Source organism: Paramisgurnus dabryanus, chromosome 4 (assembly GCF_030506205.2).
Source record: "Paramisgurnus dabryanus chromosome 4, PD_genome_1.1, whole genome shotgun sequence".
NCBI lineage: Eukaryota > Metazoa > Chordata > Actinopteri > Cypriniformes > Cobitidae > Paramisgurnus > Paramisgurnus dabryanus.
In genome coordinates, this window is record NC_133340.1 from 34,506,387 (window position 1) to 34,520,265 (window position 13,879).

The window sequence follows — 13,879 nt, forward strand, 5'->3', positions numbered from 1 at the left end:
AAAATTGATAAAATGAAATAATTCATAGAATTTATTTGACAACATTGTTTTTCCATTTGCTGAAAACACCTCGCCCCTCGTCTGGTCTTTTATTATACATCATTTGTGTAGGCCTACTGCTTTTTTAAGTGGCAGACCCGTGTCTGTCTGTCTGTAATGCATCTGTGTGAAATGGGAGAAAAGAGAAGAGAGGTGAGACTGCACTTAAAATATGGTCCACACTCATTCTTTAAACCATTGAAGTGATTTGATGCATAGCCAAAACTTGACCAACCTCACATTTTCTCTCTTTACAAATTATCCAGTACAGTACACTAACATTGAAGTAGCCTACACTGTAAAATAAATCTTTGCTGCCTTCAATTTTTTTATTTAATCAATTGTTTTGTGAATATCCATCAGGACCAAATTACATTTTCTTTAACTATCTTGTTAACATTACATAAAATACAGTATAATACAAAAACTGGAAAAGTTATAAGTAACAATTTAATCAGCAGGTGCATTGCTATCCTGTCCAATTTTTTTGTTTTTTCTTGTTCATCCTTTACATTTTGGGGCATGTGTCTCACTGCAGTCCTCCCTTTACTCTTTATAATCGTGTTTTAAAGCGAGTTACTGAAGTCCTATTAATTAACTGTCCATTGTCCGTTTAAACAGAGGCATGTCCATCTGAAACTAGTTGTACATGTTCTCCTTTAAATTGGATTGAAATGGATTAACTCATGTCTCATTTCCCACAAAGTCTCATTTGTGCAAGTCATAATTACATGTCACACTAAAATGTAAATTTATTTCATGATGTGAATAAGGTCACTCAAAGTGTATTTTGTCAAAGTGTGCTTCTTTGCAGCAGAAAATGTTTTACAACATGATCTGTACATGTATGATTATAGAAAAGAAAAAAGAAAGCTTTTAGCTAAATTATATTGTATCTAAATACTGTACATGCCATAATAAAATCACATTTAACAATCATCAAAAATTACTATTTTTTAAAATGCCTAATGCATCCAGTTATTACATAATAAACTATCATATTCTGAAGATGTTCAGATTGAAGAAGATTAAGTGGATGTGGGAAACCAAATGTGTTCGAAGGCATGTGTGGGATATTTTTATGGCATTTCTCTCAAAGGATTTCTCGTTGCTCCCCGGAGAGGGGCGCACAGAAGTCTTTCCACAGGCACATCCAGATGTGTGAGCGTGTTTTCACAATGATGCTGAACAGATGGCATTCAAACGCTTGAGTACCTGACTTACCCTGACCTATAAAAGACAAAGCTGATTCTTCTCTTGCTCAAAGATCATGCGTTATTTTCTTGACTCACTGTGTGTGCATGGTTTATACACAGGGCTGTGCTGTGCATTACACACTGATGTATGTGTGTAGAGTCTGTCTGTCTTGTTTTTTATGAAATAAAAATGATATGTATGTGCTGGATGAATCGATGGAGTGTGACAGAGAAAGCGATACATGGAAAACAGATAGATAATGTGGGTGATAGTGTAATAGATTAAGACATACAGACAGACAGACATGTGTGTGGCATAGAGATTAACAGATGAAAAGAGTGATGGGTGATAGAGTGAAAGATTTTAAAAGAGTAAAAGATGTAGTGCCTGATAGAATGATAGCATTGAAAGAGTATGCCAGACAGACAGATAAAAAGTGTGTGGCAAAAAGAGTGACAGATGAAAAGAGAGATATGGTGTGGGTGATAGATCGAAAAAGTATGACAGACAGACCGACCGACATGAAAAACAGGATCCTTTAAAATAAAACTTTATTTTGTATCAGCTATAAACAGTTTTTTTTATATGAGGGAGACAAATATTAGCCTACTCGTTTAGTATAAATGGTCCCTAAACACAAAACACATTAGTTTTTCTGAATCATTGAGATAGACACAGGCTCAATACTGAAGGGAGGGCTCTTATTTCTCCTCCTCCAGTCAAGTCTTTCCCCATAAATTGAAGCACATGTGGTTGGCAAATCCAAACATCATTCTCCAGTAAGAGGCGGGGCCACGCGCACCGAGAAACTCCGTTCATACGCGTTTTCACACGGGTAAAGAGACGCGCACAGATCGGTGGTGTCAGTTTGCGATCTGAACACTGAAAAGAGTGCGAACGTGTGGGGCAAGGGTATGATAAGAAAATATAGGGCCTGATACAACACATTGGGAAAGTAAATTGTAACGACCACCATGGCCGTTCCTGCGACTCTTCCGGTGCACTCGGGGACTTCTGCCGTGTCCGGTAAACTCTTCATCACTGACCCGTTTTTCACGAGTCCCATGGACTCTCCGAGACTGATCAGCTCACTGAACGCGACGCACCCGGGTGGCGCGGCGTCCAGCGAGTGCAAAATCGTGGATGTGCACGGGGTGAAAGTCGCTTCTTTTAATGTTGACGGCCAGGAGCTCATTTGTCTCCCTCAAGTATTCGATCTTTTTCTGAAGCACCTCGTTGGCGGATTGCACACCGTGTACACGAAACTGAAGCGTTTGGATATAAACCCGGTGGTGTGCACTGTGGAGCAGGTGCGCGTGTTGCGCGGACTTGGTGCCATTCAACCCGGTGTGAACAGATGCAAACTCATTTCCAGAAAGGACTTTGAAGCCCTGTACAACGACTGTACCAACGCGAGGTTAGTTTAATGATATTTTCAAGTGTAATTTTCAACCGTTTATATATTGAATAATACGTGTATTAACTTTTTGACTACATTATGCGCTTCAAAAGGCTCTTTAAAATAATAATTTCCACTTTTATCCGTTGCTAACACAATGCTCTACCAATTGAGCTATTTTAATTATTTTTGCATTTATCCTTTTTATGGTTCATGCTTTTTAATAGGTAAAAAAGTTGTTCTTCTTTTACGTGAAGCAATACGAACTGCTTTGATGTGGAAATGTTTAAAACTGAGGCAGATTGTATTGAAAGAGAGCTGGAAAGAGGAACAGAGCGTCCCGTTATGTTATGTTGCTGCTGCGCCCTTGACAAACTCAAGCCTCTTGAATTATTTCAAGATCCGAAGCAACAAGTACAGAATCACCCAAGCCTTGTTTATCGGATCTGTGTGCTTTCCTCACAAAAAAATTACCACATTTTATCCCACAAATAAGATGTCATTTAATGTTATCCACTTTCGAAGCGCGTCCTCGTCTTCTAATTGGACGCAACAGCTCCGTCAGAAAGCATTAGTCCCGTGAATACACATCAGCTTGTACATTTTTCGTGGTCAAAGTGTAATGGCCATTCTTTGAAGCCCAATGCACGCCTGTCCTGTTCAATCTCATTTGATCCTCGCGTTTACGTGACACAAATCAATTTTCCAGATACTCTATTATGCGAGCGCATGGGCATTGGTCACTTGTGATCCATTATGCACTTTCACAGTCATTTGCACAAAGTGTTCTTGTTTGTCCACTTGGATTTGTTCATGCTGCGCTGTGCTGGACAAGGACAAATACATCATTTTACTTTTTCCTATACAAGCGTACATTCTTAAAAATAACGGTTGTATATGGTTCTTGGTTGTGAGAAGAACCAGTTATGATTCTTTAATGCAGCAGAATGGTTTTGTGGATGTTAAAGGTTCTTAATAACCTTACAAACCAACAAAGGTATCTATATGTTTATAGGAATAAATGAAAAACTATTCTGAAAAGTGGGTTGCACAGGAAAACTATGGTGTACTATTTTTAATTGATGGTCACTAAAGGTACACATGTGTCATATGGATGTCTGTAATTGTTGTGACATGTCTCAAGCTTGTTAAGTTTAAAGTAGTTTAACTTTTAAAAATGCCCTCTGACCCCTGGTTCCCCATCTTCTTTGTTGCTCCTTTTACAAATATATTGCTGAGAAAGGTTCTTCGCAATGATGCCATAGAGCAGTGGTCTCAAAAATGTATTAATATTCTCAATTTTAATATTTATTTATTAAGCTTTTTAACAATTATAAAACATATAAACAAGTAAAACAAAATAAAAAGTTTTGAGAAGACTATAACAAAAAAGGAGCTCTCCAGCTCACAAAAATGTTGGAGACCCCTGCCATAGAGGAACCATTTTTCACAACAAACCTTTATTTTTAAAAGTGTAGCTTTTTTCAAGTGGAAGAACATGTGTCATGTGAATACCCCATAATAAACAGTAAATAAAATTCATCAAAATAAATATTTTTCCCATTTTTGCCTCTAATAATCTCCTGTTTTAAGTGAAACTGTGTGTTAATTTGAATGGCCAATGTTCCATAAAAAACCTTTAAGACTATTAAAGGGTAAATAATGTTTACTAAACTAAAAGGTCCTTTGGGAAGCCAAAAATGGTTCTTCTATGACATCACTACTATAAGAACCACTTTATCACCTTTATTTTTAAGACCAAAGTCTGATAATTGTATGCATGTATACATTTGCTTTGAGTATAAGCACGATTTAGTTTGATCTCTAATCCTCTTAAAGAGATTTACTACATAACTGTATGTGTTTTAGTATGTTTTGTACAGTGCTGAGAAAACATTGGGATCGTGTAACCTTTACAGAGTCAAGTTTCGCTCACGCTTTATCCATAGCAAACAAAAGGTTAAAATATGGCTCTTTGAACGTGATGTCTTAATCCTTCTCTTTGTTGCGGTCCATTTGTGCAGAGAGCATAACTGAAAAGAGGGAAGATATATTGTCCCATTAGGTCATGTGTTTTGAAGAAAGCCTGTCATCATGTTTCAAAGGGATTTTCGGATACATTCAAAGGTTGGCAGAAAGTCTTTTATATGGGGTGTGAAAGTCAAAACTGTTGCCGCTGGTTAGATCAGGCCTATCCTAATTTATACCTAATAGACTGTGAGATTAAACATTGTTATTGTATTACTGTATACCCCAGCAGTTAGTTTTTAATAATATTCTGTGAACAACTTCGTGTTTACATTTTAAATGAGTTTCAGACTAAATCGCTAAAACGAAATAAGATTAAATGGTTCCAGGAAAGGCATTATTATTTTTATGATTGTATTAAGAATTTAGTGTTGGTCAGATTTCACCTTTGTGTTATCTGAATTGGATTATGTTTCCAAGCAGATGGTTTACACTGGTGTGCATGAGTGAACTGCTTAATCACCTGTAGCACATTGCAGAAAAAAAAGCGCACACACACACGCAACACACACACACAAACAGACAATTGTATTCCTCTGTATAAACAGTGATGTCTCGCCATATGTGATCTCGAGTTAGAAGCACACATACACTGTCTTAAGCTCAAAGGGTGTTTTATTTTATTGCCTAACAAGTCGTGACCAGTACTTTATTTCTTTATTGTTTAGATAGGACTAAATAAACATGACTCGCATTTATTGAGCAGAATGCACAAACAAAATGTTTAGTTTAATAAAAGAATGTTATGTTCAAGGATCTTTGTGAGACATCCTTACCAATGTATTGGGTCATGAGTCATGAAGAGTCAGTAGAAAGTACCCACATGATTCAATAGTGAGTCTCCTACTGTGTAAAAAACACTTTGTCTGGTACACTCCATATTTGTCTCTGTTTTAAGACAAAATGGCATAATGCTGAACCTAATAATCCTGTACATCTCAGTGGTTAAGCACTGTGGTAGCAGTTCAAAAGGGCATGCGTTCGAACTCAGGGAACACACATGCTGATAAAAATGTATAGATAAAAGCGTCTGCCAAATGCATAAATGTAAATGTATTGCGTTGTAGAGCTTGTACTGTATGAGTTGTTTCTTAGCTGAGGCAATGGCGGTTTAGTACATTCAGTACAAATGAGCTGCAGTTGTACTCCATGAGGTTAATGTGTAGCATGCAGTGGACATTATGATAACACTTAATTACATTTGTCCAAATCAGAGGCGGATGTTTTTCATGGTATGACTTCTACCTCACAGCTTTGTGCCTCCTATCAGGGTGTATATATTAAACATTAAGACTTAAATCTACAGTTCAAGTGAAGTTCTGCAATATATGAATAATAAAGCTATTTTCGGCTTAGAATATGTATAATCTACAGGTGTGTATATATAATTAGGTAGAGGGGTTCCCAAACTTGTTTAATCTCAAAAGCCTCCAGAATAGTTTTGGTAACAATTTGTTAGCATAGTAAATGTATTAGCTAAGCCAGCACGAATTTACAATGAGAAATATAGTTTTAGAGGATTTAATATTATTTGTACATGTTAGTTATTGCTAGTACAAATGTTCATGTTAGTTCGTTGTGCATTAACTAATGTTATACTACGGGGCTGTTGAATGCTGTATTCTGATTGGCTGAGATATGTTCCATGGGTGTTGATTATTTTTTGTGGTAACCGTGGTATAAGCGGAATAATTATTTCTTACTTAACAGTTACGACTTTTGATTTTAAAAATGTTATAAATGTTAAAATTAACACAAACTAGGAAAAATAAATGCGGTTGAAGTATTGTTCATTGTAAGATCAGGTTAGCTAATACATTAACTATGTTAAATATATATAACCTTATTGTAAAGTTTTGCCATGGGGGGTGGTGCTGCTGGTCATTAACTGCACTGAACAGTTTTTTGTGTCATTTACCACAACAGAAAAGTTATTTTTTGCACCCCATTTTGCACTGTGTGACCCACAACTGGGTCTGGACCCATAGTTTAAAAACCTATGTGGTAGGGGAGTTTTGTGATGCAACTGATTGTTTTGTGGTATGTAAACATGGTGTTGACCAATCAGCATCCAGGAACAGAACTATATGTTTTGTAATGCAGGGGTTTTCAAACTTTTTTGTGAGCCAAACCGTCTTGACCTAAATTATTTACTTAAAGTAGCCCTGATTTTTTAGTAAAGTAAATATTTCAATAAACACATTTGCATGTTTAACTTAATTTTGTTACTATTTATTGGATCTTCATCTGGTAATTTTTTTATTGATACATAAAATCTGTCAATTTTTGCATGAGTTTTCAGTTTTCTGATATATTGTAAACTAGTGTTGTGTAAAAGTCATGACATGCATATTAGACAAACAAAATACTATGTGTGTGTATATACATATAGTTTATGTTTTATAAAAAAATCAATTAAAATGATTTATTTACATTTTATGACTTAATGAATAATTTTTTTTCACAAACCCCTCAAATTTGTCAGCGATCCACCAGGGATTCTCAAACCCTAGTTTGGGAAACCCTATTGTAATGTAATGGCACTTTTGCATTGGATAGTACCCCATACGGCAAAAAATATATATTTTCAAATATCATTTTATATATATTTCAAAATATACAAAAAATATATGTACTGAAATATATTTTTTAAATATGTTTACAAAAATGTATTTTTCACAGAAATATTTTGTGGCCATTTTTTGTAATTTTTTATTAATACATTTTAAAAATAAAAACATTTTAAAGCATTTATATTATATAGACTGTTTCAGTAGTAACAACATAAACAAGCGGCTTTCGTGGTCCACACGTAACTTCCGGTAAACTCCGCTAAGAATAAATAACAGCAAAGTCCTTTCGAAGTAGTTTTATTAGTAGATTTATATAACAAGCAAAATAAACAACACGTAGATTACCTAGAAAACCAAAACATTTGTTATTTTCCACAAGGTATTTGTTCAAGAGTTCAGTTTAGCAACTAGTCAGACCATTTAAAAAAACTGAAACCGGAGGTAAAGTTCTGACCAAACGCGTAATCATGTCACCGCACGTGCGTCCGATAAAACTATATATTGGAAGAAAAACTTTGTATGTTACAAACTTTCAAACAGGTTTGAAAAGGTTAAAAATAAATGTATTTTCAACTGCAAAAATATACTTATGATTTTATATTTTATACATATAGGAAACATATATATTCTTGCTGTATGGGTTGTAAAATTATGTATTTGTTTCCCCTGAAATATATTTTGAAATTTATGTTGGTAACAACTAAATGCATTTTCAAATTCAAAAATTGGTCCGAGAGAATCGTCACTACCAGCGCCATTGTTAAATGCAAGATTTGCTTACCCTTATGCGCCATCGAGCAAACCTAGTGTTTTTGTCATCTGTGCTATCTTGTACAAACTCCCTTTTAGTGGTGAGAAACATCCACATGCCGACAATCAAGAACGCAATTCCATTGATATGTTTTGTTACTACCATGTTGAGCATTTGTTTGTATCGCGTTTACAATAATGTCACGGTAGTAGAGGTGCTGCAACTGTAATGATAAGTCTTTAATCGCATTCACTCTAAGCAACACTAAACTGCAATGGAAAAGCAAACTGAGACAAAGCAAAGCCAGCCGAACCGCATGGTGTCGAGACGCATCATACCACACAATGGAAAATTGACTTAAGTTTAAGTCTTGAATGGGAAAAGTAATAGGCAGAGATAGCATCTTTTGTTAATTCACTTTTTACGAAAGCTATTTTGTGCAGCCATCTTATGATCCTAGATATGTTAATAAGTTGCCATGTGGTTCAGGAACGTTTCAAATCAAAATGGTAAATAATACCAAACAATAATGCATTTGAAAATGTAGTTAACCATTCAATTATAGGCTAAGCAATCTGTCCTAAAATAATTTTGTCTGGCTAAACATTGTTAAAATGTGCTAAAGCAAACAAAACTACAATAAAGCTAACATGACTTGTTTGTTGAGAGCTTTATACCAGTTGTGTAGAGTTTGCTTAGCGATTATTTCACAAAGAGAGGTTCTGTAGGCTATGCTATGCTAAGCGATTAGCTGATTGTGAGGTGCTAAGTGACAGGTTAGCATGTTAAGTGGTTGAGATACTGAATGAAACAAGAGCAATCCGACATCTTTTTTTCATGACCCGAGTCTGTGCGGTTCAGAGACGCATAAATGAATGATCCCGTCTAGACGAAACAAGAGTCATCTTGTTTTCAGACGAAAAGATCTCGCTACTCCAATCCCTATAGCATCATGACCTGTTTATGACTCTTGTTGAGCGTATCAGTGCGTCAATGTTTGCAGTGCGGTTGTGCAGACGGGTAGCATGCGGATGGAAAGATGCGATGCGATAAAGTTTCTCCGAATTAAATAAACGAGACTTCTGTTCGGCTTTTATCTGACTGAGCGAGATAAGCTGCTGTAAAACAGTCAGTTTCCCTTAAGACAGTCAGGCAGACGGCACGCTCACAAACACACACGCTGCCCTCCCCAACCCCTTTTCCTGTAGAGGTGTGGATGTTATGGATGGATGTTAGACACATGATAAGCCTTCTCTTCCTTCTTACCTCTCCATTAAGGGCTTACAAAAAACCTCACCGATCTGGTTGTAGAGAATGACATAAATACTGTTTTTATCCTCTTGTCCTCTCTTAGCCACTTTTCACCTGCCTTTATTATGTGTACTGTTTGACTCTGAAATATGATTGGTTAAGTCACGTCCAAAGATGTTGTAATGATATTCACACATCAGATTAATCATTTGAATACCGTATAACCCATAGTTAGACTCCAATACTTGGGAAACATTGTCACGTTGTTAATGTCTAATCTATTTTGAGCTTAATATTTAAAGCTTAATAACTGACCAATACCCAACATATCCGAACATGCAAATCATAGACTGTAAAAAATATGACGATGATCTATTATAAAAAAAATTATTTTACGCAGAAGATAAAAATAGTCCCCTTACTATCTTTCAATAGCAGGGGACTATTTTCGGGCACTACGTAATATCATTGCCCCTCCTGCAGCCATGTTACGGCAGCAAAGTCCTTGATTATTACGCCAGAATGAGAGTATAGGTCCTAGCCATATCTGCCTAGAAAATCTCAACTTTTAATTTTCCGTCGGTCTTAGTACACGATGTCAGAAGAGTCAAGTTTTAAATAAAAAAATGTCGAAACTCTTTGGTTATTTTTTAGGTGCGATGCTAATGGTCTAATCGGATTCAATGGATTGTGCTAAGCTATGCTAAAAGTGGTATGGCCAGACCCGGAAATATTTAACTCTAGTGGAGCTGGAAAATGAGCATATTTTCAAAAAAAGTGGAGTGTCCCTTTAAGTCATTTGGATCATTTTGAAAGCATTTTAATATAAAATCATTTGTGTTCTTCAGAAGAAAGGAAGTTGTATACATCTGGGATGGAATGAGAGTAAGTAAATTATGAGGCCGTGCATCGTTGGTGTTGAGCCTACAAGCAAACCATAACCATAGGATAAAATAAATGCTTAATTTCTAGTAGTTGTTGCCGTTTGTTACCCTAGACTCCTCTAGTAACCCGTTCTCCCAGTTTCACCCATTCCCGCTCTGCATCAATGTTGAGAATTCAGCTCGCGTCTCTCCGTCCGCTCACAAGGTGTCATCCCTGACTCTGCTGACTCCGCTCTTTTCTGACAAACACCCATCCATAAACACACAGAAGATTGTTTATTGGCTTGCGAATGTGTCCTCTGTCTAAAAAAAGGACAGAGAGGAAGGAAGGTAGAGAGAATCAAATGTTTTAATATGCAGGAGGCAAAGAGGGCAAGATGGAAACTATGAGAGAAAGTATTCATGAGCTATAGGTAGAAACTGGAAATAATTCAGAGCACTACGGTGACTATTAGTGAATACTGTGAGGGCAGGCATTACTAGTACACTCTGAACATTTTACTAGTAAGTTGTTGCTTATAATTAAAGTTTAGAAAATTTATGAAAATTAGACTTTTTCCAAGTGCTATAACTTACGTTTCGAATCACATTACGGTTTTTGAGGCACGGATCGGATCATTTTTCAGATCGGCAAAAAAGGTAAACAAATAAAAAAATTACAAACTTTTATAAAATAGAACAAAGTTGCACATTAAGTAAGGTCTAAAATTGGCATTAGGTACAGAAATCGAATTAAATTAATTATAACAGTGTCTTTATTGTATAAATTAAATATACTTATTTTTTAGAGCTACAGATATGAATTGCTCTTTGTCTTGGGTTGTTTGATTAACATTAATGACACAGGCTTACAGTAAGTAGATTCATTGAGGTTACTGTCTCTTTAAAGGTCCCATGTCACAAGAATTTTTAAAGATGTCAAATAAATCTTTGGTGTCCCCAGAATTCATATGTGAAGTTTAAGCTCAAAAAACCTTTTAAATGCAAATGAGCTGATGAAATGCAAACACTGATCGCAATGATGGGGTTTGTTGAAATTGAAACTCAATTGTGCTGTCAATTATTTATTTTATTCTCTCTTTTTCTCTCTGCACTAAATTGCAGTGCCATGGTTGGATAGTGCAGATTAAGGGGTGGTATTATTATAATAAGATCCCCTTATGACGACATTTTTTCTAGGTTGATAGCACTGTGGACCCAATTATAGCACTTAAACATGGATAAAGTCAGATTTTCATGCTTTTGGACCTTTAAGATAAGCACAGACCTGGTTTGTGCCTCTAATCCATACAAACTTTTAAACACATAAAAAAAGTTTTATTATAAAAAGAATACTGTGGTATTTCGAGATAATTTTGTTTATATGTGTCCTGTCACGAGCAGAAAGGTTTTATTTCTTGCTTGCTTTTTGAAACGCATCTCTCCGTGTGTACACTTTTGAGTGCACTTAAACGCGCGCCCACAAACAGACGTAGGGTGAATTCTAAACGGTGCTTCGGAAAGGAGATGCAGCATAAATGCACTGCAAAAAATGATGTGTTAAATTTTTACACATTGTGTGTGTCATGCCATTTAAGGCCTAATTTTATGTTAAAATAAATGAAAGCAGTGACGGGAGTAACGCGTTACAAAGTAATTCCGTTACTGTAATTTCACTACTTGTAGCGGTAATGAGCATGTAGCGAAGTATTTTTAATTTTTTTTTTTATCAAGTAATGCAGTTTCAATTACTGAAATTTAAATTAGTTGGTGTGTTAAGTTGCTAAACGCGTTACTCCCATCACTGTTTTTAACACAACTTGTGTTGGCCCTTTCATTAATTTTAATATGAAATAACGCCTTAAATGGCATGACACACACAATGTGTAAATAATTAACACATCACACATCATCACATTGTTTTTTATTGCTCTATTCAAATAATAAAGTTTTCCTATTTAAGTGTGCATATTATTCTGCGAATCACATGCAAGCTGAACCGTGGGTCATGATCTGTACAGATCATGGATCAAGTGCGATGAAATTATGATTTCCCCATAATTCATTGAGAAGCATAGCAAGCATCATCGGCCGATTTATCGGTACACACCTAAATATGAACCCTTTAAGTTGTAAAAGCTATGTCTTCCATCACATTTTTATTGAATATAAACTAAAAAACTTTTACACGCATGCACAAATCCACATTTATGTTTAAACCGAACACTTATATACATTATATACATAACAGCACAATGTTTTGAGATGATGGATTAAATACATTGTGTCCACGCTCTTATGACACAAAGTACAAACTCTTGGTCTTTTTTTCTCTTTGAAGGATTTCTATATTTACATAAGCAATAATAAAGAACATGCTTGAAGCCACCAGTTGTGTCCTTGTGGCCGTCTTCCTCTTTCACTCTATGAATAGAAATCAGCATTTATTATTTGTCTTCTGTGATTCTTTTAGAAAGCGAATGAATGCTGTCTTTGTGCAGTCTCTCTCTCTCTCTCTTTCTCTCTCACTGATATTTCGCTGGCTTTAAAGAAGTCAAATGTCCATTTGTTAACCCTAAATCTTATACAAAACTATGTTGATAAATATTCAACACTTTTTTTTTAGTGTTTTTCTTTTTGTATTAAGGTTACATTAAAATTCTTCTTATTTGCTGAATACTAGAGAATATTAAATATGTCATTGTGAATATGAGTTTTTTTTTAAATATTATTAATTATTGTAATGTATTACATAACTTGTACAACATCTTTATTAACACACCCTTGTATCATTCGAATGACATTTATGATATTTTAAGAAACAAAATAAAAGATTGGTGTGCGACTGTCCGCCCAGAGACTTTCATATAGAGAAAGGCAGCTGAAAACGGTCAAATAACATTACATGATCATTTAGTTCTGTTCATACTGTCCTCTATTCACAGTATAATACAAGTGCTGTATTCAACGCTTTTGTAGTTCTGTACGACTATAAAGTGTCAGGGGATGTAAATGATATTGGTTCGAGCATTGAATAAATTCAGTCTCAAATAGTCTCGTGTTCTCTTCTTCACTTTTCTCTTTGTTATTTTCTGTCACAAGCCTTTTTTCGTTTCTTTTTGGTTCTTGTCTCTGTCATCTTCTGTCGGCTCATCTTCTTACTCGATTGAAAATGAGAGACCGTAATTAGCCCTGCTGCGGTCTATACAAAACCGGCCAGAGAAAGATGGAGCTATTGTATTTCTGAGAAGAAAGTCAATAGATGTCATTGTGTATGTGTGTGTATATATACAAGTGTGTAAATGTGTGATTGAGCTTGCGTGTGTGTAAGCCTCTGTTTATGTGTGTGCTGCTTGTCTATTCTCATTATCATATGTGATAGCAGACTACATAAAGTCAATACATTGTTTGAATTCAAAGAAAGAAAGTAAGAAAGACAACCCTAACCAATCAATAAAGGGAGGGATTCCCTTCAGAACTGAACTCTGTGACATCATAGTAGGAAAAAAACATTTGAGACACAAAGAAACAGATGCTCTCAGTTTTGAAAGACAGCCCTTTGGACAGCGGTCCGGTTAAGGTCAATTCAATGAAGTGGACTATTTGATCAAAAGTAAGAATTTACGCGGGATCATAATCCACCCCCAAAACAAAAAGCAAGGAATAAGAAATTAAATGAGGCAAATACTTGTAAGATCATTTATGATTTGGTTGCGCTGATGCAAAATGCAATAGGTTTCCATAAGTTAACTACATTAGTTAACATGATCTAACAATC

The 13,879-nt window shown here is 35.5% G+C and overlaps 1 protein-coding gene across 6 annotated transcripts in view; it reads left to right on the plus strand.

The window, feature by feature from the left end:
* Positions 1 to 2,044: 2,044 nt before the first annotated feature.
* dachb (dachshund b) overlaps positions 2,045 to 13,879 on the plus strand; it is a 50,313-nt gene continuing 38,478 nt past the window's right edge. For 4 of the 6 annotated variants that reach the window (XM_065254331.2, XM_065254332.2, XM_065254336.2 and 1 more), the window contains exon 1: positions 2,047 to 2,653. In XM_065254331.2, the coding sequence (XP_065110403.1) occupies positions 2,211 to 2,653 (443 nt within the window). In that variant the 5' untranslated portion in view covers positions 2,047 to 2,210. Of the gene's footprint in view, positions 2,654 to 13,879 lie in introns of all 6 variants that reach the window. The other 2 variants (XM_073814390.1, XM_065254333.2) reach the window with 2 other exon arrangements.